The 27989-nt window shown below is 42.7% G+C and overlaps 1 protein-coding gene across 2 annotated transcripts; it reads left to right on the top strand.

Moving 5' to 3' along the window:
• The first annotated feature begins 1774 nt into the window (after positions 1–1774).
• Positions 1775–27989, top strand: Plin2 (perilipin 2). Of its 2 annotated transcripts, none has more exons than XM_090330039.1 (9): positions 1775–1835; positions 3206–3253; positions 3339–3534; positions 6878–6960; positions 11297–11582; positions 12331–12512; positions 13803–13937; positions 15597–15887; positions 27395–27989. In XM_090330039.1, the coding sequence occupies exons 2-9, from the start codon at positions 3224–3226 to the stop codon at positions 27527–27529; spliced, it is 1338 nt and encodes a 445-aa protein (XP_090186165.1). In that variant the 5' UTR covers positions 1775–1835; positions 3206–3223; the 3' UTR covers positions 27530–27989. The 2 variants fall into 2 exon arrangements, with proteins under 2 accessions (XP_090186165.1, XP_090186166.1); XM_090330040.1 differs by having other exon boundaries at positions 1798–1839.

Here is a 27989-nt window from a genome sequence, read left to right as displayed (position 1 = left end):
CTCTGGCATTGTAGTTAGCATTCTACTCCAGATGGAGGAGTGAGGTAGGAGAGGCCCACGCCCAGCTGTTGCCACCTCACCTGGAGATCTGTCCCCTGAAAGAAACTCACTGAACCCCTTGTCTGGCCCTGGGCAGTTACACAAATAATCGGATTGATGGCTCCAAAAAATATGAAAGAACAGCACTCAGATGTTGACTAAGTTTTTTTTTTTTTTTTTTCTGCCAGTCCTGGGCTTGAGCTCAGGGCCTGAGCACTGTCCTTGGACTTTCTCAAGGCTAGAGCTCTACCACTTGAGCTTCAGCACCACTTCCGGCTTTTATCTATGTATGTGGTACCGAGGAATCGAACCCGGGTCTTCATGCATGCTAGGCAAGCACTTTAACCACTAGGCCAAACTCCCGGCCCTGTTCACTAAGTTTTAATTTAATTTAATTTTTATTTATTTTAAAGATATATTGCATTACCTACCCCAAGTGGCATTTCACCTAAGGGTTGGCCTCTATCATTCTAGAAGGTACAGTAAGTTCCCTTTTGGAAGTTCTGATTCAGGAAGAAATTAGAGCTGTGTTTGATAATGGGCTTTGATGCAAGGCCTGGGAGCTGTCTCTTAGCATTTTCTGTTCAAGTCAGGCACTTGGAGCCACAGCTTCACTTCTGGCTTTTTGAAGAGTTAGGAGTCCCACAGACTTTCCCATCAGGGCTGGCTTTGAATAGTGATCCTCAGACCTCAGAATAGGTGTGAGCCACGAGTACCATCGTCTACAAGTCCATCTTGGGTTGGATTTTAACCAAACTTAATTGCAGTTGTTGAGCCTAGACAGAAGCCAAGGCTTCAATTTTGAAGTGTTTTTGAGGGCTCATGCTCATCAATGTTAGTGTAGACTTCTCTCATTCTATTTATTTATTATTTAGTTTTTTATTTATCTTTTAAATTTTGTTATCAAGGTGAGTACACTGCTTCTTGAACATTGTTAGCTCTTCCCATGTTTTCTCCGACTTTCCCTACCCCCACTCCTTGTTTATTTTTCCTTTCCTGGGACTTGAACTCAGGGCCAGGGAGATGTCCCCGAGCTGCTTGTTCTCAAGGCTAATGTCACTTAAGCCACAGCTCCATTTCTGGCTTTTTTGGTAGTTTATTGGAGATTTCTTGGCTAATCTCATTGCCTTTCCTACCCTGGCTGGCTTTGAAACGTAATTCTCAGCTCTCAGCCTCCTGAATCGCTAGGATTAGGATCACAGGCCAGCAAATATATATCCCATATATATAATAATAATTATTATTATTATCTCTAAGTAGTTGTACAAAGGAGTTGCCATTCATAAGCGCGGTTTATGAATACAATGCGTCTTGCCCAATGTCACCCCTTCCAGCATTGTCACCCATCCCTCCCAACCTACAGAAAATAATCTGGGGGCCCCCTCACCTTCATCATAGAACCCCCCTCTTCCCCCCACCTCCCAACCCCACACCCAGGACTCCTGGCCCAGGCAGGCCCTGTCAGGCCGGGATCCCAGCCCCCAGACAGAGCAGCGTGGTGACCCGGGGCCCAAAGGGGGCCCCCACCCCTCGGGGTGGGCAGGTGGGGGAGGTGTGTGTGTGGGAAGATCCTGACCCAGGACCTTCAGGGGCGCCCCGGGGACGCAGGACTTTCGAGTCCTCGGGTAGCCATCACGAGTGGTGGAGGCGGGGCCGGGCGGGGCCGGGGCGGGGCGGGGCGGGGCGGGAGGCGGGTATATAGCCCGGAGCCCAGGCCCGCGGGCCCTGTCTTCTCCTCTCGTCCTGGTGGCTCCCGCGTCCCCGCGACTTCCAGCCCGGCGCGCTTCTTCGCTGAGGTCGGTGAGTAGGCGCGCGCGCCGGCGCCGGGCGAGCTGGGCGGGGTCCCCGCGTCGCCGTGATCGGGGTGCTGTCGGTTTTGGGGGCTGCTGGCTGGGCGGCGAGGGGCGGTGGCCGGCGAGGGGGGCCTAGCTGCGAAGGGGCTGGCTCCGCGGCCGGCCTGCGCTTTCTTCCCTCGCTGCCTTTGCGCCTCGAAGCCTCTGTGGACAGCTTTCTGGCTCCCCTTTGTCCTAAAGGGACTTTACTTAAACTACTTTAGTACTTCCCGCGAAAAGACCGTAGGCAGTGTTTTCTGGGGTGCACAGCGGAGATCGACTTAAAGCAGTGTGTTTCCTGGAAGTAGACAATGGAGAGGGTCTGAAGGCAGTATCTCCCGGGGTGCAGAGTGGAGATCCTGGGGTGCAGAGTGGAGATCGTGTTAAGGCAGGGTTTTCTGGGGGTACAGGGTGGAGGCGGGCTGTCTGTTGGCACCAAGCTTCTTCCTTCAAGGCAGTTCTTAGTGGTTTCTTCTTGGTGGTGGGAGGCTGAGGTGACTTATGCTGAGCTGTGGGCTGGGCCGGGAGGAAGTTTGGTGACTGTAGTTCATGTGAAGACTGAATTTCTCAGTTCCTCCAGGCCTCCTCCTTCTTTGGTACCTAGTGGTCTGTAAACTAGTTTCAGCCCTTTCACTCCTGCTAAATAACTCCTGCTAAAGTGCTCGGACTTCTTAGTCGTGACCCATGACCCTAGAGAAATGCTGATTGAATATCTTCCGGATTTTTCTTTGGTCTTTTCTTTGAACTTTAGCCTCCTTAGCATTTTTGTGAATAGATTTTTATCTTCAAAAGAAGTATCTAGTGCCCTCGTGGATAAACTAGACAAATATGTTAACTTTGTTCCCACTGAGCCTCTTTTTTTGAATTTGCACATGTGCTCTGAAGCCTTACCTTGCCTGGGGGTAGGAGGGAAGGGAGGGAAGGCTCCTATCTAGGGTAGGATAGATTGCATAATTCTGTCTGTTTTTTGTTGTTGTTGTTTTTTTCTCTACTTGAAATGAGCATTTGGCCTTGCACTGGTGATTCCTAGCTACTCAGGAGGCTGACATCTGAGGATCTCAGTTCAAAGCTGGAAGTGGGGCTATTGCTCAATGTAGTAGAGCACTAGCCTTGAGCAGAAGAGCTCAGGGACAGTGGTCAGGCCCCGAGTTCAGGCCACACAACTGACAGAATAAAAGAAGAAGGAGGAGGAGGAGGAGGAGGAGGAGGAGGAGGAGGAGGAGGAGGAGGAGGAGAAAAGGAGAAAAAAGGAAAAAGAAAGACAGCATTTATTGGAGTTGGGGAAGGAATCTAGTAGTCTCCCAAGTGTCCTGAAATAAGCTTCTCTTCCACAGGTTTCTTCTGGAGGAAACATGGCAACTGTTGCAGTGGATCCTCAAGGGGTATGGTTTTTAGCTTGCTGTGTTCTTGACTCCATTCTCTCCCTGTGTGTTTGAGGAGTTGATGTAAAGCTCTCTTTGGTTGCAGAGTGTGCTGACCAGGGTGGCCAACCTGCCCTTGGTGAGCTCCACGTGTGACCTCGTGTCCTCCGCTTACGTCAGCACAAAGGATCAGCACCCCTACCTGAAGTCTGTGTGTGAGATGGCTGAGAAAGGCATGAAGACTGTGACTTCTGTGGCGGTGACAGGAGCTCTGCCCATCATCCAGAAGTTGGAGCCACAGAGTGAGTTCAGGCTCCCCTCCCTTGAGATTCCCTTGGAGAGACTGGTTGGAGAGAGCCATAAGCAAACCCAGCAACCTCAGAGATCCCTCCACCCTTGTGAGGCATTGCCTTTCCATAGAGAGTGTCTGGCAGGTGTTCATGACCCTTTACTAAAACACCTTGAGAGGCCTCTGTGGTAACTGGAATCACAAGTAAGCATCCAGGGAGTGAACCAAAATTGACTTTCTTGGAGTCATACAGTGTAGATGAACTTTACAGTATACATGTTTTATTTTATGTTATTATTGTGCCAGTCCTGGGGCTTGAACTTGAGGCCTGATTTCTGTCCCTGGGCTTTTGAGATTGAGATTGGTGTTCTACCACTTGAGCCACACTTTTACTTCTGGCATTTTGGTACTTAATTGAAGATAGGAATCTCACAGACTTTTCCTGCCAGGCTGGCTGTGAACCTTGATTCTCAGATCTCAGCCCTCTGAGTAGATAGGATTATTAGCGAGAGCTACTGGCACCAGCTACATGTTTTATTTTTAATACTTTATTATTATTATTATTATTATTTGCCAGTCCTAGGGCTTGAATTTGGGCCTGAGCTCTGTCCTTAGGCTTTCTCAACCCAGGAGGACTCCATGTATGCTAGGCAAGCACTCCACCCCTAGGCTACACTTCTGGCCCTTTAATACCAGTTTTATTGTGATAAAATTAACAGACCAGGGGCCGGAAGTTTGGCCTAGTGGTAGAGTGCTTGCCTAGCATGCGCGAAGACCCAAGTTTGATTCCTTGGTACCACATACATAGAAAAAAAAAGCTGGCAGTGGTGCTGAGGCTCAAGTGGTAGAGCTCTAGCCTTGAGAAAGTCCAAGGACAGTGCTCAGGTCGTGAGCTCAATCCCAGGACTGGCAAAAAAAAAAAAAAAAAAAAAAAATTAACGTACCATACATACCATACGATTCACTTAAAGTATATAATTCTGTGTTTTTTAGTGTATTTGGAGTTAGAAAATGATCCTTATGGCCAATTTTAGAATTGCTTGCAATAAACCTCCCTGCATTGGCAGGATGATGATGAAATGGGGGTGATGAAATGTTTTGAAAGTGAAGAGTGGTACTCGCCACACAATATTGTGGTCAAACTTAATGCCACAAAATTGTACAATTTAAAAATGGCTACAGCCTATGTGTATATCATTTTTTTTTTTTTACCAGTCCTGGGGCTTGTACTCAGGGCCTGAACACTGTCCTTGGGCTTTTTCAAGGCTAGAGCTCTACCCACTTGAGCCTCAGCACCACTTCTGGCTTTTTTCTATGTATGTGGTAACAAGGAATCGAACCCGGGTCTTTGTGCATGCTAGGCAAGCATCCTATCACTAGGCCAAACTCCTGGCCCCTCTTTTTTAAAGACAAGGTCTCACTATGTAGCCCAGGCTGGCCTTAAGTTTATTTATTCTCATCCAGAGTAGTAGTATTACAAGTATGTATCATTACACCTGGCTTATATGAAAATAAAAATAGGCTTGGTGAGGTGCTCATGTAATCCTAGCTACTCAGGAGGCTGAGATTTGAGGGTCATGGTTCAAAGCCAGCCCGAGCACTAAAGACTGAGACTCTTATCTCCAATTAATCACTAAAAACTGGTGCTGTGGCTAAAGGGGTAGGGTGGTAGCTTTGAGTTGAAGAGCTCAGGGACAGTGCCCAGGCCCAAAGTTCAAGCCCCAGGACCCACAAAATATACACTTATATATAGAATCTGAATGAGGTGGCACACCTGTAATTCCAGGCTGAAGGGCAGGAGTATCAGCATTTTCGAGGTTAGCCTGAGCAACCCTGGCTCTAAAGACAAAGTTAAACTCAGTTGAAGGTGTACCTGGTGGAAGAACACATGCCCATGGGGCACCAGCAATGCTGATAGAGTGAGCAAGCCAGTGAGAGATGGGGCGGGGGGAAGAGGGGGGAAGCTTGGAGGAGAGAAAGAGATCTACCTCATACTCATTAGCAATCAGTCTCTATTTTCTTCATCATTTCCTAGGCATCCTGCCATCTACATCCTAAATCCATCATCTTTTGTGACTGGTTTCTTTCACTTAGCATGTTTTCTAGATTCATCCACATTGTAGCATCGTATCGATAATGAATCCCTTTTTTTTTCTGGAGTATTCCTTTGTACAGATGGGCCACATAATGACTAAGATCGTACCAGACTATTTTCCAAAGTGGTTTTTCATTCCCACAATCAATGCATGAAGGTTTCAGTTTCTCTGCATCATGATGACTTAAAGCCTTTTTATGTCTTGTACTGGTCCTAAGGCTTGAACTTGTTCTAGGACTTTATCTCTGAGCTTTGTGCTCAAGGCTAATGCTCCGCCACTTGGATCCAGAGCTTAACTTCTGGCTCTTTTGGTGGTTAGAGATGAGTCTTATGGAGTTTCCTGCCTAGTTTAGCTTGGAACCATGATCTTCATATCTCAATCTCCTGAATAGGATTACAAGCATGAACCACCCACATCTGGTAATTTTTTTTTTACTTTATTATTATTATTTTTTTGCTGGTCCTAGAACTTGAACTTAAGGCATGGACACTGTCCCTGAGCCTTTTTGTTCTCAAGGCTAGGTAGGACTCTACCACTTGAACTACAGCATCACTTCTGGTTTTTGAGTGGTTAATTGAAGATAAAGAGTCTTATGACGACTTTTCTGTCCCAGTGGGCTTCGAACTAGGATTACAGGTATGAGCTACAAAGATTTAAGTAATTTTCTCAAGTGGGAAAGTCAGGTATTGTGGTAGGATTGTAATGAAGCCTTAAAAGCCAGTTATTCCAACCATGCAAATCCCCAAATGAATTTACTGTATTTGGGTTTAGTCTCTTAGAAGCTTGGACTAAACATCGAGCAGCTCCAGGATGCTAATGGCCTAGAATGTATTGCCAAGTACTGAATTAAGTGTATGAATGAAGCGATGATTGAACTAGCATGGAAGCGCTATTTTCAGGTACCTTATTCTCTGAATGAGGGGAGTCTGCTTGTTCTTGGCAGCCACATCAGGATAGGGACTGATTGATGAAGAAACTCTTCAGCCAAGTTCCTCCTGGCTTCTTGGTGCCTCTCTTACTTCTTCCTCTTCTCCCTGAATTTTCTTGCCAATAGAAGAGTGTTGCCAGAGTCCCACTAGACCTATCTGAATTTGGGTGGGAGGAGGGAAGCAAAAACAAATACAAATATATTTGGGGTAAAAGATCAACATTCTTGCCACTTTTTTTTTAGTAGTAAGGTGGAAGGTATAAAGTATAACCCTGTGTGTTTTATATCTGCACTGTCATGTTAACATTTTTTTCCATCTGTGATTCTTGCAGTTGCAGTGGCCAATAGCTATGCCTGTAAGGGACTAGACCGAATTGAGGAGAGACTGCCGATTCTGAATCAGCCAACAGCCCAGGTGAGCTTGAGACCAAAGTATTGAGGCTTGCCAATTAGATGCTTTCATGTTCTATTCATCACAGACTGTGATATTTATCACAGATACTTATTTGTTCCCTTAACTTGGATCTGGATATAGGTGTTTTTTTCTTTTGTTTTGTTTTGTGGGTCATAGGGCTTGAACTCTGGGCCTGCCTGCTGTCCTGGAGCTCTTCAGCTTAAGGCTACTGCTCTATCCCTTGAGTCACAGCCCCACTTCCCATTTTCTAGTGATTAATTGGAGATAAGAGTCTGATGTTCTTTAGTGCCTGGCCTGGCTTAGAATTGCAATCCTCAGATTGCAGCCTCCTGAGTATCTAGGATTATAGGCGTGAGCCACCACACCCAGCTTGGGTATAGTTTTTGAAAAAAAAAAAAACAAAACACAAAAAAACTAAACTAAACAGGTAGTCCTTTACTTCTTGATAACACTGCTATCGGGTGTGAGTTTAAAGAAATAGAAAATCTAGCTACCTTTGGCTAGATTGCTTTAAATCTGATCTCAGTTGGTGACTTTGTCCTGCTGTTGAAATTGCTATCTCAGATTCCCAGGCTCTTATGGTAGTATATCCACGTAGTAATTTGTTACCTGGATTCTGAGAGAAGATTGAGAATTCAAGGCTAGTTTGGACTGCATAGCAATACTTTGAAAATAAAATTTAAAAATCTGGTGTTGCTCAGGGGTGAGCACTTGACCTAATGTCCATGAAGCCCCAAACTTTACAGGTGCAGTTTTTAGTGCTAATAGAGGCTACCATGCATAAGGGACAGTTTGCCAATCTTGACAAAAATTGCAAGCACATCTGTCTTCTAAGTGTTCAGATAATGCCCTAAAATATTCTTTCAGATTAAGACTATATGGATACGTATGGCACAGAATGTTAGGGGAAAGGGGCTGGGAGTTTGGCCTAGTGGTAAGAGTGCTTGCCTAGCAGGTATGAAGACCTGGGTTCGATTCCTCAGCACCCCACACACATAGAAAAAGCCAGAAGTGGTGCTGTGGCTCAAGTGGTAGAGTCCTAGCCTTGAGAAAGCCCAAGGACAATGCTCAGGCCCTGGGCTCAAGCCACAGGACTGGCAAAAAATAAATAAATAAATAAAGAATGTTAGAGGAAAACCTGGCATTCTGCCTTTCATGATTAAATTTGGAGTGGACAACCATTTTTGCTGGTTCTGAAGCTTGATTGGGGCATGAGCACCGTTACTGTTTCACTTGAGCTACAACTCCACTAACAGCTTTTTGTTGTCTCATGGACTTTCCTGCCTGGGGTGGTTTTGAACTATTATCCTCAGATTTCAACATCCAGAAGAATTATGGCACTGAGCTAGAGTACAACTTTTAGAATACTTGTCTTCACTTATGATGTTTGAGATTATTCTAATTATTGAGTTTATTTTCCACTTTAAGTATATTCTTTCCATTTTTAATGACATATAATATTAAGTTAATTTATTTAAAATTAAACATTACATCAGGTTATTGACAGTCAAAGCTCCAGTAAATCAAGAATTAATAACAAGAACCTGAAAGGGGATGAGTGTGTGCGTGTGTGTGTGTGCCAATGAATGCCCATGCATGTATGCCCTGGTACTGGGAACTCAGGGCCTCTTATAAAGAAAAAGGTTTTTTTTGTTGTTGTTGATTTTTTTGTTGGTTGATTGGAGATGAGTGGTCTGCTTGGGGTTTGATCCTCCATCTTAGCCTCCTGAATAGTTAGGATTATAGGTAGAACTATTGGCACTATGTTGTGGTTTTTTTATACATTTTTTTTTTGTGGGGGCAGGCATTTTATGTGTAGTCAAAGCTTTGCTATACTGGGGATTAAAGTCAAGGCCTCATGAATGCTACACATACTGTCTCCTATTTGAGACATTCCAGGATCACAGGAGTATCCCACTGTTCCCAGCTTTTAGATAAACTCTTTTTTTTTTTGCCAGTCCTGGGCTTGAGCTCAGGGCCTGAGCACTGTCCTTAGACTTTCTCAAGGCTAGAGCTCTACCACTTGAGCCTCCTCTCAGCACCACTTCCAGCTTTTTTTCTATGTATGTGGTACCGAGGAATCGAACCAGGGTCTTCGTGCATGTTAGGCAAGCACTCTACCAGTAGGCTAAACTCCCGGCCCTAGATAAACTCTTAATGAACAAATTTATATGATTTGTAAGTCTTCTGAAATCATTTGAATTTGATTAATAGGCTTTTCTTCTATTGCATGATTTGCTTAAAAGTCTAAATTGGACATGGTGGCACATAATTAAAATTAGTACTTGGGAGACATATCAGAAGTGTGTGTGTGTGTGTGTGTGTGTGTGTGTGTGTGTGTGTGTGTGTGTGTGGGTGTGCGTGTGTACTAGGGCTTGAGCTCAGGATGGACCTGCCTGCTGTCCTTTTAGATTTTTTGCTTAAGTTTGGTTCTCTCTACCACTTTGAGTTTTTACTGGTTAATTGGAGCTAAACATCTGTCTCGTGGATTTGTCTTTCTTGGTAGGCTTTGCACCAAAGGTTTTCAGATCTTATAGACATAACCCACCTGACCTGTACCAGGCACTAGCACCTGACTTATGGTAAAGTAGCATAGGTGGTCTAACTTGTATGTTATACAGATGCCCCTCAAGGAAGGAGTGAAAGAAAGGTAGCTCTTTCTTCTCTACTTATTCATATAAGTAGGATTATAAAGCTGCAAGTATCCTTGTAATTCAGTGTTTACACAAGAATGTGGTCCTATGATCCTAAAATCCCAGCCTATGCCAGTATATGTGGGGCCTGAAGAGGCACACGAGGGCTTAAAGCTGTTTCCTTACATTAAAAGTGACACCAGCCAGGCACCAGTGGCTCATGTCATAGCTACTCAAGAGACTGAGATCCCAGGATCACATTCGAAGTCAGTCAGACAGAAAAGTACATGAGATTCTTATTTCTATTTGCCTACCAAAAGGTCAGAAGTGGAGTTGTGGCTTAAGTAGTCCAACACTAGCCTTAGGTAAAAAAAAAGAATCTCAGGGACCTGAGCTCAAACCTCAGGACACACACACACACACACACACACACACACACACACACACACACACACGACTAAGTTAGTATCTAGGGTGTTCAGTTCTGTCTATGGATTGGCTTTCTGGACTATCTGCAGAGCATTGGTTTGCCTGCTCCTCTTAGGTATATATGAACTGGTCTCCATATAAGCATGCCAACGTGGAAAATGTGTCTTCTCAAGAGATTCCATGTATGACACTAAAGACATAGTGAACAAAACCATTTACCTTGACAAATTAACAAATCTCTTAAGCTGGGCGAGGTGGATCATGCCTACAATCCTTAGCTACTCAGGCGGCCGAGATTTGAGGATCACAGTTCAAAGCCAGCCCAGGCACTAAAGAATGGGAGACGCTTATCTCCAATTAATCACTAGAAAATGGGAAGTGGGGCTGTGGCTCAAGGGGTAGGGTGGTAGCCTTGAGCTGAAGAGCTCAGGGACAGCACACAGGCCCAGAATTCAAGCCCCATGACCCACAAAATAAATAAAATAACAAATCTCTTATCTGCATTTCTATGGAGTGAGTGATAAGTGAGTGACATGTTTGGCACTGAGACCTGACAAGGTAATTCTGGCTCATTAAATTTTAACTACTTGCCCAAGACTTAATGTTAGACAGAAAAAGGGCCAGATTTCTTTCCTATGTTGTTTGACTTGAACTCAGGGACTTGAACTCAGGTCCTGGGTGCTATCTCTGAGCTTTTTCAGCTCAAGGCTAGAGCACCACCACTTTGGGCCACAGAGCCACTTCCAGTTTTTTGGTGATTAATTAGAGATAAGAGTCTCATGGATTTCCTGCTTGAACTGGCTTCAAATCACGATCCTCAGAACTCAGTTTCCTAAATATTGCCTTTGTTTTTGTTTTTTGTTCTTGCGAGTTCTGGGGCTTGAACTCAGGGTCTTTGCACTGTCCCTGAGCATCTTTTGCTGAAGGCTAGCACTCTACCACTTGAACCATAGAGCCACTTCTGGCTTTTTCTGTTTATGTGCTACTAAGAAATCAAACCCAGGACTTCATGCTAAGCAAGCACACTCTACCAGTAAGCCACATTCCCAGCCCCGTTTTTGTTTTGTTTCGTTTCATTTTGGTTTGTTTTAATTACATAGTCGCACAATGAGGTTTCAGTTCAACTATGAATATAACACATTCTGATCAATGTTACCCTTTTAATTGTTCTCTGACAATTTTTCCCATCTTACTACATTGTCTCTGTGAGGCCTTCAATATGCATTTCTGCCCTTATTTCTCATAAGTCAATTGATCTGCTTGTCTACTTATAGGTTGTTGCTAATGCCAAAGATGCTGTGACTGGGGCCAAAGATGCTGTGACAACGACTGTGACTGGGGCCAAGGATTCTGTAGCCAGCACAATCACGGGGGTTATGGACAAGACCAAAGGAGTGGTAACTGGCAGTGTGGAGAAGACAAAGTCTGTGGTCAATGACAGCATTAACACAGTTTTGGGAAGTCGGATGGTGCAGCTTGTGAATCATGGAGTAGAAAATGCACTGACAAAATCAGAGCTTCTAGTAGACCAATACCTCCCTCTCACTCAGGAAGAATTAGGTAATGAGACTTTCATTTTGAAATAATGTTTTGGCTTACGAATCTTTTTAATACAGGTTCATTAAGATAGACTTTATTTATATATACTTTAAAATTCACCTGGGCCAGGGGTCTGAGCTGCAAGGTGGCTCATGCCTGTAATTCTAGCTACTCAGGAGCTGAGCCAGCCCCAGGCATAAAAGTCCTGAAATTTTTATCACCAATTAATCAGTAGAAAACTAGAAGCTGTGGCACTGTCACTCAAATGGTAGAGTGATAGCCTTGAACTGAAGAGCTCAGGGATAGGGCCCAGGCCCAGAGTTCAAGCCCTACAACCTACCAAACCACAACAACAAAAAATTCACCTGATTCCAGTGTACTTTTATGGAAGTGCAGAACATTCTCGACAAACCAGTTTTAGAACAGAGAATCATCACAGTAAATCATCAATGCCTACTATTCCAGGAAGTGTGCTGCATGTTCAAGATGAGCTGGGTGCTGGGTACCTCACTCCTGTAATCCTAGTTTCTCGGGGGCTGAGATCTGAGGATCATGGTTTGTAGCCAGCCCAGGCAGGAAAGCTCATGGCTCAAGTGGTAGAATGCCAGTCCTGAGTGAAAAAGCTAAGGGACAGTAACCAGGCCCATAGTTCAACCTCTAGTACTGGCACACACACAAAAATGTTCAGGGTGGTCACGCCCTGTAGCACCCAGGGTAGAATCCAGGCCTTATCAACTTCATTCTCATCCCCCCTCCCACCTCTTTTCAGAAAAAGAAGCAAAAAAAGTCGAAGGCTTTGATATGGTTCAGAAGCCAAGTTATTATGTTAGACTGGGATCTCTGTCTACGAAGCTCCGTTCACGTGCCTATGAACAGGCTCTCAGCAGGGTTAAAGATGCTAAGCAAAAAAGCCAAGAGACCATTGCTCAGCTCCATTCTACTGTTCACCTGGTGAGTTAAGTACCTGAAGTAAATTTATTTATCTCAAGGGATAACTGTGATCATGGAATCCAACAGTTTTAACCTTAACTTTTGGACAACCCAGTAGAAAAACAGAATATACAGAAGATCCAAAGAAAAGGGAGAATAAACAGTTGAAAATACGAAGCGATACTAATTGTACTCTGGAGTGTCAAAACTCACTTCTCTTGTCACATTTGAAAGTTCGATGCTATTGGCCCTGACTTAGGACAAAGAGCAGTCTCCTATACTTGTGGAGGAGTGAAGGAACTAACTATTCTGGCAAAGTTATAAATGTACCTGTACCTTTAGCAAGTTTACTTCATGGAATTTATCCTACAGATACGTGTATGTTTGTTGTTTCAAGAGACTGTAATAGTGCACAGTAACCACAGAGGACTGATCAATATATTACAGTCCATCTATTGTGTAGCCATTCACAATTGCCAAATTGTAGAACATGATGTACTATGCTGCTGAAAGAAACATTTTTCTTAGAAGAGGAAAAGAATAAATAGAAACAAGGAAGAGGAAGCTTCAATTATTTCCTCTTCGATAATTTTCACACTTACAAATTAGATTTTACTTTGCTTGTCTTTTGTGGGGCAGGGTATGTTGTGTACCCGGGCTTGAACTCAGGGCCTTGAGCTCTTGTTTAGCTTTTTTGTTCAAGGCTGTCTCTTTACCACTTGAGCCACACTTTCTACTCTGTCTGGCTTTCTAGATCCTTAGATCTTAGCCTCCTGAGCAGCTAGGATTAAAGGCATGAACACTGGGGCCATGCTTACATTTTAGTTGTTTTACATGTGTTAAGCTGAAAGTATATTTGGGAGTCAGTAGGTAATAGCTTAAAAAGGCTTCAGTGAGCCAGCTGCTGGCAGCTCACGCTTGTAATCCTAGCTACTCAGGAGCTTGATCTGAGCATTGTGGTTCAGAGCCAGCCCAGGCAGGAAAGTCTGTGAGAATCTAAGCTCCAAATAATCATCAGAAAGTCAAACGTGGTTCCGTGGCTCAGAGTGGTAGAGCGCTAGCCTTGAGCAAAAAACCTCAGGAACAGTACCCAGGCCCCAAGTTCAAGCCCCATGACCAAGAAAGAAAAAAAAAAAGGTAGTAATGAGCTATTACATATACATATTGATAATAAATAACAGCATGAATAGCTCCATTAAACTCTTTACAGGGACTGTGGGTTTATATATTGCCTATTTGTCATTTTGGAGCTGTAAACAGGCTAATATGAATCACTAGAGTGCTTTCTTGTTGTAATTCATTCTGTTACAGATTGAATATGCCAGAAAAAATGTCCATAGTGCCAACCAGAAAATTCAGGATGCTCAGGATAAGCTCTATCAGTCATGGGTGGAGTGGAAGAGGAGCATTGGCCATGATGATACTGATGAATCCCACTGTGCTGAGGTAAGATGAGGAGGATGCAGTCATTCACTACTTCCTAAAGAAGATATTACCCCACTTTCATTCACACTTCCCAAAATTGCTCTTAGTTCCATCAAAGGCCTGAATAATATTTTGTGCCTAAGGTTATTATTTGACAGAAAAGCAAAATTAGGAAGTGATTTTGATTAACAACCTACACATATGCATATTACCTCCAATAAGAAATATGAACCTAGCCAGGCGCAGTGGCTCATGCCTGTAATCCTAGCTACTCAGGAGGCTGAGATCTGAGGATTGAAGTTCAAAGCCAGTCCGGGCATTAAGAAACGCAAGACTCTTACCTCTAATTAACCACTAGAAAACTGGATATGGCACGCTAGCTCCAGGGGTGGGCGGTAACCTTGAGCTGAATTCCTCAGCAACAGCGCCCAGGCCCAGAGTCCAAGCCCCACAACTGACAAAAACCAAACCAAACCAAAACAACAAAAAACATGAACCTTGCTTGTATAATGGTTATAGAATAACAGGGAATATTTATTTATTTATTTATTTATGCACACATGTCAGTCATAGAGCTTGAACTCAGGGCCTGGGCACCATCTTTGAGCTCTTTTGTTCAAGGCTTGCACTCTCCCACTTGAGCCTCAGCTTTACTTTTAGCTCTCTTTGGTTAGTTGGCGATGAGAGTCTCACAGATTTTCCTGCTGAGTTTGGCAATCTGATCATAGCCTCAATAGCTCGAATTACAGATGTGAACCAATAATGTTCAGCTTAGTACTGTTTTTTTGTTTTGTTTTGTTTTTGTGGTTTTTTTTGGGGGGGGGGGCGGTTGTTGTGGGACTTTCTGGTTCTGGATGTTGCTCAAAGCTACTGTCCTATCCCTTGAGCCACAGTGCCACTTCCAGTTTTCTGGTGGTTAATTAGAGATAAGAAGCTCATGGAATTTTTAATTTCGGGGCTGGCTTTGTACTGCGATCTTTAGCTCTCAGCCTCCTGAGTAGCTAGAATTATTGGCATGAGCCACCTAGCCCTGCTGGCTTAATAGTATTTTTTTTTTTTTTTTGCCAGTCTTGGGCCTTGAGCTCAGGGCCTGAGCACTGTCCTTGGACTTTCTGAAGGCTAGAGCTCTACCACTTGAGCCTCAGCACCATTTCTGGCTTTTTTTCTATGTATGTGGTACCGAGGAATCAAACCCGGGTCTTCGTGCATGCTAGGCAAGCACTCTACCCCTAGGCCAAACTCCTGGCCCCTGCTTAGTAGTATTTTTTTTTTTTCTTGTTGTTTTTTTTTGCCAGTCCTGGGCTTGAGCTCAGGGCCTGAGCACTGTCCTTGGACTTTCTCAAGGCTAGAGCTCTACCATTTGAGTCTCAGCACCACTTCCAGCTTTTTTTCTATATATGTGGTACCAAGGAATCGAACCCGGGTCTTCGTGCATGCAAGGCAAGCACTTTAACCACTAGGCCAAACTCCCGGCCGTAGTATTTTTAACAGGATAAATCCAGGTGCTGTGAGACTACACTGGAAAGCCGGGCTGACAAAAAATAGATAGATAGATAGATAGATAGATAGATAGATAGCAAAAGAAAGAAAAAGGAAAAGAGACACGACCAGTTTACTGTGAACTGAACCATGCATTGCACTGTTGACTCCACTGCTAATTGTCATTTATTTTATTTTTAGCACATTGAGTCACGGACCCTGGCTGTTGCCCGAAACCTGACTCAGCAGCTGCAGACCACAAGCCACACCCTTGTCTCCAATATCCAAGGCTTACCACAGCACATTGAAGATCAGGCCAGGCACTTGGGGGTGATGGCTGGAGAACTCTACTCTGTGTTCCGCAACGCTGCTTCCTTTAAGGAAGTGTCTGACAGCTTCCTCACCTCTACCAATGGGAAGCTACAGAAAATGAAGGAGTCTTTAGATGAGGTGATGGATTATCTTGTTAACAACACACCTGTCAACTGGCTGGTAGGTCCCTTTTATTCTCAGACTACTGAGTCTCAGAATGCTATGGATCAACCTGCAGAGACACACAAGACCAACCAGGAGGCCCAGCCAGCTGAGCACAAAGCTCACTGAACCTGTTCTTGTCACCAGTGCATTGAGTAGCCAGCCCGATGATAACCTTATGTTGAAATTAACCTTGACAACTTAGATGACTCTAAATTGGAGAAGCAGCTAACTAGGAAAAAGGTCCTCAGGAAAAGCTATATTTAGCTGAATTAAGAGTTTTAAAGTATCTGGCATGAGCCAGATGAGTTCTGTTTATCTGACTATAAGAACAATAGCCTAGCTAGGACTCTTAAGTTCAAGTGCACTTAGAGCCTTTGTGTAGCTATTGCTAACATCTGTTTATATTGAATAAAAACAAGTTCATATGGGCTCTGCATGATGAATGTCTTGATGCATGCTTGTAAACTTTGGTTTTTAGCTTTTGGTTGCATATAAAGAAATTGAATTCAATAAAATTTGTGGCTTGATGTGGCTTGTTCCATGTGCTTTGTTCCATGTGCTTTATGTGTTGCTTTCATGGAGTTTTTTGATCTGCATGATTGTTATTAATAATGTGTGTGTGTGTGTGTGTGTGTGTGTGTCCATGCATGTGCGTATTTATCTATCTAATTCTAGTTGACTGGTTGGGGATTTTTGCAGGCTACTAGTATTGCAAGAGTAATAATACAAATATAAGAGATTGAAAAAATATTAAAAGTTAACACAAAGCTGGGTGCAATGGCATGCTACTTGGGCAGCTGAGGTGGGAAGATCACATGATTCTAGGAATTTGAGACAAACCTGAGCAACATAGATGACCCACATCTAAAATGAAAGAGCACTGTCAGGGCACAGGGCACTGGTAGTTCATGCCTGTAATCCTAGCTACTCAGGAAGCTGAGATCTGAGGATCACAGTTCAAAGCCAGCCTGGGCGCTAAAGTCAGTGAGACTACTACTAGAAAAGCAGACATGGCACTGTGGCTCCAGGGGTAGGGTGGTAGCCTAGAGCTGAAGAGCTCAGGGACAGTGCCCAGGCTCAGAGTTCAAGCTCCACGATGGACCAAAAAAAAAAAAAAAAGCAAATTATAGAATTCTGAAGTAGGGTTAGATAACTTCTGCCTGTCCCACTTAAAGGTGAGCAGGAGAAACAAGGTCTAAGTGAAATTCATCTTTTCTTAGTGCACCTTTTTCCCCCCATAAATATAAGGAAAGAACATATTAAGGCACATCGTATGCTCCTTGTTGTAAAGTTGTAAATCAAGGCTTTTTGTTCCTTCCATATGAGATTGAGGAGGGCTGGGACTCCAGGACATACTTAAAGCTGCTTTGTTTTGCAGTCAAAGAGCTTCTTATTGGGGAGGATGAACTATGCCTCCTGGGTGGAGTCTACTCCCCAATGACTACTATTTTCTAAAGCCTTGAAAAGATTACTTTGTAAAGCCTTGACTCTTAAATCAGACACAGCCTAGCCCATCCCGGCCTCAAAACTGCAAGGTAGTGTTTTGTACTTTATTACAAGTGATGGTTTTGTGATAAGCCTGGCTGTGTTTGGTCAAGCTAATCTTAGGTTCCTGGACTCAGCAATCCTCCCACTTCAGCCTTTGAAGTGCTGGGTCTACTTGGCTTAGAAAATTCATGCTGTAATTTTTTTTCTTCTCTCCTTCTCCCTTTTCCTTCCCTTCCCGCTCCCTTCTTCCTTCCTTTCCCTTCTCCCCTCTCCTCTCCTTTTCCTTCCCCCACTCTAACTGGGGCAGGTTAGCAAATACTTAGGTATATGAAGGCTGGCATGGTATACCTGGATTTCAAGGATATTTTCCCTCTCTGTTCTGGGCAAAAAAAAAAAAATGTGAAAAAGAATATTAAGTACTGTTCATTACCCTCTGACTCAAGGCTAGTGCTCTACCACTTAAGCCACAGCGCCACTTCTGGCTTTTTCTATGTATATGGTACTGAGGAATCGAACCCAGGTCTTCATGCATGCTAGGCCAGCATTCTATCACTAGGCCAATCTCCCAGCCCTCTCTTTTTCTTTTTTTCTATTTTTCCCATATTGCTCTCCCTGCTATCCATCCTTCCTCCCTCCCCTCCTATAATAGGGTCTCACGGTTTCCCAGGCTTGCCTCAAACTCTTTGGCTCAAGCAGTCCTTCCACCTCAGCCTCCTAAGTAGTTGCGACTACAAGAGACCACCACACCCAGTAAATTTGCACTAGAGGCTTAGAAATATCATTTGTGGGAAATGTCATGTACTATCTCTAGTTGGGAAGTTCAGGTATGAGTACATAATGCCAGGTCTTGAAGGAAGGTAATTTTTTCTTCTTTTTTTTGGTCTGTCCTGGAGCACTGTCCCTAAGCTCTTCAGCTCAAGGCTAGCACTCTACTACTTTGAGCCATGGTGCCACTTCTGGTTTTCTGGTGATTAATAGGAGATAAGAGTCTCATGGACTTTCCTGCCTGGGCTGATTTGGAACTGAAATCCTCAGATCTCAGCCTCCTGAGTAGCTACAATTATGGGCACGAACCCCCAGAACCCAGCAACTGAGTGTGTGTGTGTGTGAGATGGGCCTTGAACTGGCCAGGGAGCTGTCCCTGAGCTCTTCAGCTCAAGGCTACCACCCTACCCTTGAGCCAATCCCCACTTCCTGTTTTCTAGAGGTTAATTGAGATAAGAGTCTCAGGTCCTTTTGTGCCGGTGCTGGCTTTGAACGTTGATCCTCAGATCTCAGCCTCCTGAGTAGCTAGGATTACAGGCATGAGCCGCCTTACCCACCCTTATTTGTTTTGTTGTTGTTATTATTGTTTTGTCACTCATGGGCTTGAACTCTGGTCCTGGACTCTGTCTCAGAGCTCTTCAGCTCAAGGCTACCTACCACCCTACCCCTTGAGCGACAGCCCCACTTCCAGTTTTCTGGTGATTAATTGGAGATAAGAGCCTCACATGGTATTTCACTTTGTTATCTGATATATTGGATATATTTGTATTTGGTTATTTGAAATTGGATAGGGAAGGGGGAAAAACCAAGATGGGGGGTGGGGGGAGGGTAATGGGGACCAAGACATGTGAAAGGGTATCAATGTATGTGAATTAATGCACCTTCTATCTGGCAAATATCATGTAACCCTTTTATTAATTACAATAAAAAATATTAAAAAGAAAAAAGAAAAAAAAAGTCTCACAGACTTTAATGCCTGGGTTGGCTTTAAACCACAATCCTCAGATCTCAGCATCCTGAGTAGCTAGGATTACAGGCATGAGCCACTCTGTCAGGCCCATATTTGTTTTTTTTTTTAGCTGTTATTTTATTGTAATTAATAAAGGGTTACATTATATTCTATTCGCCAGATAGAAGTTGCATTACTTCACAAATATTGATACCCCTTCTCATGTTTTTGACCCCATTTCCCTCCCCCCACCCCTGCCCTTCATCTTGTTTTCCCCCCTTCCCTATCCTATTTCAAATAAACATATATACAATATATCAGATAACAAGTTAAGATACTGTAACAATATGAGATAACCAAGACACAACAAAACAGATGAGAAATAACATAGTACACTAAGAACAACAGTCACACATTGTTCCCATATCCTGGAGTCCTTTCATTTAGCCTCATCCTATATGGCCTTATGTATCTAGGTTTTGCTGTATTGTAAACTTCTGTTATACTAATTATGACAAATGAGGGAAACCATGATCCTTTGAGTCTGGCTTATTTCACTTAATATGATTTTTTTCCAAGTCTTTCCACTTCCTTACAAATGGGGCAATGTTGTTCTTTCTGATGGTAGCATAGAATTCCATTGTATATAAATACATCTTGTTGATCCAATCATCTACTGAGGAGCAGCTGGGTTGGTTCCATATCTTTACTATGGTAAATACTGCTGCAATGAACATCAATTTGCTAGTAGGTTTAGTATGTCTCTGTTTCTGGATGACTGGGTAAATGCCAAGGAGTGGAATTGCTGGGTCGTAGGGGAGCTCTATGATTTTAGTCTTTTAAGGAAATGTCATACTGCTTTCCATAGTGGTTGCCATATTTTTTTTGCCAGTCCTAGGGCTTGAACTCAGGGCCTGAGCACTGTCCTTGGAATATCTCAAGGCTAGCATTCTGCCACTTGAGTCACAGCACCACTTCCGGATATATATATACATATATATGTGTGTATATATATATATATATATATATATATATATATATAGAGAGAGAGAGAGAGAGAGAGAGAGAGAGAGAGAGAGATAGACTGTCCAATAAAAATATTTGCTAGCCATTCATGATCTGAATTCTGATGTTCGAGATCAATTAAATTATGGTACATATTAAAAAGCCAGAGATCACTGTTGTAATAAATAAGACAGGGCTGGGAATGTGGTTTAGTGTTAGAGTGCTTGCGTATTATGCATGAAACCCTGAGTTTCATTCCTCAGTATCACATAAACAGAAAAAGCCAGAGGTAGTGCTGTAGCTCAAGTGTGTAAAGTGCTAGCCTTGCACAGAAGAAACTCAGAGATAGTGCTCAGGACCTGAGTTCAAGCCCCAGGACTGATGCAAATATATATAAGGCAGTAGCTTTTACTCATTTGTGCCCCGGCCTGCAGGGTAATCAACTAGAGCTCGAGGAGGAGTAGACCTGAATGAGAGAGACAAACCAGACACAAGGAGGGAGACCAAGACAGTATTCTGATCAAGGTCTCAATCTTTATTTTTTGCACAGCAGAATATACACTTTTAGCAGAAAGGTGATTGACGCAAGCAGGTTGCCTAGTGATATTGCTTAGTAACTATCTCTATACAACATGTACCTGAAACAAACCTGGGGAGGGGGTCAGGAGGTGGTCAAACTGTTCAGCCAAACAGGATACATAATCAAGTACTTTTTGCTTAACAGAATAATGCAGTTGGGTCGTCATGGAAGGGGTAGTAAAAACAATAAGTGATTCTTTCAATTTACAGAGAGAGTCTTACAGTTACTAAGTTCTTTCAGCGTACAGAAACTTATAGTTTCTGGATGTCATAGCAACAGCTGTTTGGCTCCCAGCACATTTGTAGCTTCTTTTTTTTTTTTTTAAAGTAAGCTATTGAATCTGCCCTTTTTCCCTTCTCAATGCTAGAAAAGACTGTTGTTCCAGGGATATACTTTCTTTTTGGAGTCTCCACATACTCCATCTTCTACCTAGGTGATGCCTTTGTTCTTATTGGCATCTGTGTAAGTGAATCCACTGCTTGACCTGTCATCTGATCAATGGAGATTAGGCCCAGTCTTGTGCTAGCCTCCCTTTTCAACAATATCACACTGGGGACACTTCTGAACAAAAATCTTACCTTTTCAACATTACCTATTTTAAGTATGCTCTTTCCTTGTAGTCACCTGAAAGATAACAGTGGCTAGAAAGTTAACAGTACAGAGAAAGATAACAGCTCCTTAGCCTTCAGCTCACGTGACAAGAGGGAAGAGGACAAAAAATATATGGCTGACGAATGTGTAGGAGAACAGGTACTAGACATAGGAAAAGAGAAGTCTCTTGCCAGCCAGACCTCCATTAGCTCCTAAGGGCCTGGCCAGCTGGGCCTTAGATTTGGTCCAGTTCTAGTAAAGGAACTTGTCTCAACCCTGAGGCCTGCATGTATGATGATGGCCTTGTAAAATGTCTTTGCCCCATAAGCCAAGATATTTATAACATATACCCCAGTATACAACACCTTCATGCCATAGGTGTGTCTACCTCAAATAGGTATTCTACAAGATAGAATATTCTACAATGTATCGTGACAGCCATTTGGAAAAGAAAAGATGCTAAACCCAGGCACCACTGAGTGTCTCATTTCCCAGGAACTGTAACAATCTATGTCATCTGTAACATGGACAAATGGCAATGCTGCAGATCAGAGAAAAGTACAGAAAATGTCCCCCCAGAGTTTGAGGAACATTCACGCTGAAGGTAGATGTTTTATGGATTCTTCCATGTTCCCTGTGATTACATTTTGAGCTTCTGATACTACCCCTTCACTACCATGGTTTTGAAGTTACTAAGATAGGCCCAGATTATTTTCAGGGCTTGTGTAAGTTGAGGCCTTGCCTACATCTGGTTGGGCTGCAAGGCTGGAGAAGAATGCTCGGGAGTGCTCAGAATGTGGCTTAGTGATAGAGTGCTTGTCTACCATGCATGAATCCCTGGGTTTGATTCCTAAGTACCACATACACAGAAAATGCCAGAAGTGGGTACTGTGAATCAAGTGACAGAGTGCTAGCCTTGAGCAAAAGCAGCTCAGGGACAGTGCCCAGGCCCTGTTTTCAAGTCCTGGATTGGCAAAACAGAACAAAACAAACAACAAAAAAGAATGCTCTGGAAGAAAAGGCTGAAATATAAATCACTTTCCTCACTGGTGCTGAGGGGATGAGGAATGGGCGGTCTGCATCTTAGTGTTTGGTAGGTGAGAATGGTGATCAGCATAATCTTTGTTAGTTAAGGTCATCAGAAGAGGGGGGCAGTGGCTTTTGCCTGTAGTCCTAGATATTCAAGAGGCTGAGATTTGAAGCCAGCCCAAGCAGAAAAGTCCATGAGACTCTTTAACCAGCAAAAAAGCTGGAAATGGAGTTTGTCTCAAATGGGAGAGCATTAGACTTGAGTAGAAAAAAACTAAATGATAGCACCCAAACCTTGGGTTCAAGCCCAAAATAATGGCACCCAAAAATAAAAGCTCCTGCTCAAATGAATCAAATACACAGAGATTAATAGGGATTAGGTTAGTGCTGCACAATAGATAATAAAAGAATTAGAATTTTGCTGGGATCCTGCTAACCTGCACCTTAGCCTGCATTATAACCATTTCCTCAGTTTTGATGGGTAGGAGCAAAGCATTGTATTGATGTACAAAGCATCCTACTTATGGCAGAAGGTGTATACTCGCCTACTCAGCTGTTCCAAATTGTTCCATAAGGGATGAAGTAAGAGTAGATGGATGATATTCTTGGTTTTCTAACTGATAAGGGCATGGTCATACAAATAACTACTCATGGATTGTGAGAGATTTCTGTTAAAAACAAACTCACAGCAAGGTTAATATCCAATAGTTGGTGTTATAGCTAATCACTACCTGTTGCAGTATTCATTTTAAGCCTTATACATTTCTACTATTTCGTGTGTGTGTGTGTGTGTGTGTGTGTGTGTGTGTGTGTGTGTGTGTGTCTGTGCTAGTACCAGGTTTTGAACTTAAGAGCTCTTGCCCTAAGTTATACTTTTGCTTGGCATATTTTGCTCGGCATCTTTTGCTCAAGGCTGGCACTCTACCACTTGAACCCTACCTCCATTTCCAACTTTTTTGCTAGTTAATTGGAAAAAAGACTCTTCTGCCTAGGCTGACTTTTTTAATTTAAATTTTATTTATTTATTTATTTGCCAGTCCTGGGCTTGAGCTCAGGGCCTAAGAACTGTACTTGGGCTTTCTCAGGACTAGAACTCTACCACTTGAGCCTTAGCACCACTTCTGGCTTTTTTCTATGTATGTGGTGCCGAGGAATCGAACCCAGGCCTTCGTGTATGCTAGGCAAACACTCCACCACTAGGTCAAATTCCCAGCCCCCTGGCTTTGAACTTTAATCCTCAGATCTCAGCCTCGTAAGTAGAATTACAGGCATGAGCCACCAATGCCCAACTCAAACTACTTTTATATAGCAAACTAAAAGCCTACGACTTTTTTTTTTTTTTTTTTTGGTCAGTTGTGGGGCTTGGATTCTGGGCCTGGGCGCTGTCCCTGAGCTCTTCAGCTCAAGGTTACCACTTTACTCCTTGAGCCACAGCACCACTTCCAGATTTCTAGTTGTTAATTGGAAACAAGAGTCTCACCATCTTTAATCTCTTTAGTGCCCCAACTGGCTTTGTACCTTGATCCTCAGATCTCAGCCTCCTGAGTAGCTAGGATTACAGGTGTGAGCCATCATGCAGGCTAATCCTATGACTTTTTTTTTTTTTTGCCAGTCCTGGGCTTTCTCAAGGCTAGATAGAGCTCTACCACTTGAGCCTCAGCACCACTTCTGGCTTTTTTCTATGTATGTGGTACTGAGGAATCGAACCCAGGTCTTCGTGCATGCTAGGCAAGCACTCTACCACTAGGCCAAACTCCCAGCCCAATCCTATGACTTTTTATGCTTAATTATTTATACCCTATTTTAAAATAAATCAGCTGCTCTGACCTTGTGTCATATTTATCAGTACTATCTGCATACTCACCTTTTCTAGCATGTTAAATCTCCAGATGTCATTTCTACTTCTGAAGCCTAGCTAGAGCCCAGGGCCACCAATAACACAATTTTAGAGAAAAAAATAAAAAGTAAGGTGCTATACCCTGAGTGTTTGGTGCCATCTTCTGGAAATATGGCATTATAAATATGCAAATTATTAATTCTATGATATAGAAAGTGCCCCCTACTGGTTTCATGGTGCATGTCCTTGGGAATTTAAGTGTGGTTTCTTGGTTTTCTGGAGAATAATGTATTGATGGCATTCTGTGCTCAGGGAGAGCCTGTAGCTACCTTGTTAGTTTGTCAGTATCATCGTGTATGCCTGGTATTGATTTCACTCTCTATCTCTCCATCCCTCCATCCCTGATAGGCATCTTTATAGCAAGGTACTCCTTTTTGTCCTGCTTTGTAGTTATGTGTGTGTGCTGGTATTGAGGCTTGAACTCAGGGACTAGGCACTGTCACCTAGCCTTTTTTTTTTTTGCCAGTCCTGGGCCTTGAACTTAGGGCCTGGGCACTGTCCTTGGCTTTCTCAAGCTAGAGCTCTATTACTTGAGCCTCAGCGCCACTTCTGGCTTTTTTCTTTTTTTTTTTTTTGTTTTGTTTTTTGTTTGCCAGTCCTGGGCTTGAGCTCAGGGCCTGAGCACTGTCTTTGAACTTTCTCAAGGCTAGAGCTCTACCACTTGAGCCTCAGCACCACTTCCGGCCTTTTTCTATATGTGGACCGAGGAATCGAACCTGGGTCTTTGTGCATGCTAGGCAAGCACTCTACCCCTAGGCCAAACTCCTGGCCCCTTAAAAACAATTTTTATTTAAATAAATACATTGGGCACACTATCCCTCACAGAAGCACGGGTTACTTTTTTTAAAAAAAATAACAAGGACTACAGTCCAAGTCAGCAGCCCAAAACTCCAGATAGCCTAAGGCCGTGAGCTTAAGACCGCAGCACTGTTTATTTCAAGTTCCAACCTTAAATACCTTTCTTAAAACCTGGACACTGCCAGGGGTTACATTCGTACAAAACAGCAATCAAGTCTCAAATAGGTTGAATGAGAAGCGATTGACACAGCCCAAAATCATGATAACAGCTTACTTCCTTGTGTACTCAATTGTGCAGGTCCAAGGTCACTGACCCCATACTTGGTCCCTAAGACTCTTTTCCTTGTTTGTTTCAACTTTATTATTTATTTATTTTGGGTGGGTCATGGGGCTTGAATTTGGCCTGGGAACTGTCCCTGAGCTCTTCGGCTCAAGGCTATCACCTACCCTTGAGCCCAGACCCACTTCCGGTTTTCTAGAGGTTAACTGGAGAAAAATGTCTCAGGTTCTTTTGTGCCTGGGCTGGCTTTGAACATTGAACCTCAGATCTCAGGCTCCTGAGTAGCTAGGAGTATAGGTGTGAGCCACCACACTTGGCCATCAATTATTTATTTATTTAAATTTTAGGCAGGCCCTGGTGCTTAAACTCAAGACCTGGGCGACATGGAGTTGTAACTCAAGGCTATCACTATACCATTTGAACCATGGCTTCACTTTCAGCTTTTTTTTTTTTTTTTTAAGAATTTATTAATGTTGATTTTTTCATCATATTTTAAATGACAGGTTTAACAAATGAGTGTTCAAGAAGGAAATCTCTATTTACAATCACTGGGACTTAGTATTTAGAACCTAATCAAAATTAGGCTAAGGGTTTGTATGTCATAGAAACATATTAATTTATGAAATAAAACATTATGTCTATAGAGTCATTTGTTTTTATATCTATATAGTTATGTTTATATTTCCATTACCATGTCCATGGCATTGGGTATGCAGATATTGAGTCCTCGCTCTTGTATTCTTTGGACACCTTCAGCTTTTTACATAGTTAGGAAAAAAGTTCCTGCTCAGGTGATTCTTAGATCTCAGCCTCCTGAGGATTGTGGGTGTTAGCTACTGGTGTCTAGCCTGTTTCAAACTTTTGAGTGATTTTTGTTGCTTATTATTATTGTTTTGCTCTGTTAGGCAGGATGTTCTCGTTTTACTGTTAAGATTCCAGTCTCTAGTGATATACGTTTCTCTCTTTTTCCTCTTCCCCCAATCACTTGTGATTGTTATGCAGTTTTTTTTATTATTTTTTTAAATTTTTTTATTGTAATTAGTAAAAGGGTTACATGATATTTGCCATGATATTTGTTGTTTGTAGGTACCAGGCTGGCCTAGAACTCAACATTCTCCTTTCTCTGCTTTCTGAGTGCTATATTTCAACTATTAGAATGCCATTGATGGAGAGAATGATGGAAGGGTGACATTGATCAAAGTGCATTTACACTCATAAATTGATATGCTGAAGTCTGTAACTGCTTTGCATAACTGCTTAAAGACAATTTTTTAAAAATTGTAAAAAAAGCCATTTGCTTCATCAGTTCCTAGACATCTTCCTAAAGGGTTTCTATGTTTTGGAAGTCAGAATAAAAGTAAAGTGGAATATTATTAAGAGAATTATGAAATAAACAGAATTGATTTATATCTTTCATCTTCAAAAGAAAAGCCCTTATTAGAATTTGCCATTAGTGCGAGTGTGGTGGCCAATAACCCTAGCTACTCAGGAGGCTGAGATCTGAAGATCAAGGTTCAAAGCCAGCCCCGCACAAAGAACCTGAGACTCTTATCTCCAATTATCCTCCAGAAAATGGGAACTGGGCTTGGCTCAAAGGTAGGGTGGTAGCCTTGAGCTAAAGAGCTCAGGGACAGCACGCCCAGGCCCAGCGGTAGGGAAGTAGCCTTGAGCTGAAGAGCTCAAGGATATCACTAAGGCCAAGTTCAAGCCCCATGACCCACACATACAAAAAAAGGAGCCACTAGTGTCCTTTTTTATTGTAATAGAGGGGTTACAGTTATATTCGCCAGATAGAAGGAGCATTACTTCACAAACGTTGATACCCCTTCTCATGTTTTTGTCCTTCTCTTCCCTTTCCCCACCCCTCCCCTCATCTTGTTTTCCCTTTTCCCTTTTCTATTTCAAATAAATAAACATATATACAATATACCAGATTACAAGGTAAGATACTGTAACAATATGCGAACCTTTAAAGAAAAGGTTCCTTAATACTTTCAGATTATGAGTAGATTGCAGGAATATTGTTGAAATCTAAAAGGCATAGTTTGGGACAAAGCAAAGTTTATCTATGCAGTATTTAATGTTTCTAGGAGTTCATGAGGTAGTTCAATGTTTAATGGCCAAGATTCTTGATTTACAGATGCTGGATTTCACTATTATGGACTTCACATCTGAAACTGACGAAATTCCAGACATTATACCTTTGGAAGAGGAGGGTGGAGAAAAACATTCTCATACTGATGGCTCTGTCCTCTCAGGGCACAATGTTGAATAACTACCACAACAAAATACTCCTACTTGAGGCATGATGGTACATAAGATTTGAGGTCAGCCCAGGATCCACAGTGAAACCCTGTCTCAAACAGAGAGTTCTTTTGGCTGAAATATGCAATTTGTACCACATTAAACTTCTTGTTTGCTTATGCATTTATTCCTTTGGCTTTGACGAATATTAATTTAATTTTTAGCTACCTGATCCAGTTGCAATGAAATTGGTTAATTTGTACTTTTATAAATAACCTTGTTTCCTGTCATATATAATTTTATATAATTCTTCAAAGTTCATTTGTTGAAATGCCTAGAATTAAACTGCATGAATCTTTGATAAGGTTTACCTTAAAAAAACCCAACAACAACTTGTTATTAGGTCTGGGAGGGGGGAGATGGTGGAGAATCAATAAATGGGTGATATTTTGAAGAAGCATGGTATTCAGAATGTGGTTTATGAAACTGTA

This window comes from Megascapheus bottae, chromosome 3, assembly GCF_031878675.1.
Source record: "Megascapheus bottae isolate mThoBot1 chromosome 3, mThoBot2.hap1, whole genome shotgun sequence".
Lineage (NCBI taxonomy): Eukaryota > Metazoa > Chordata > Mammalia > Rodentia > Geomyidae > Megascapheus > Megascapheus bottae.
The sequence above is the reverse complement of the archived record's forward strand: the minus strand, read 5'-3'. Positions and strand labels throughout refer to the sequence as shown.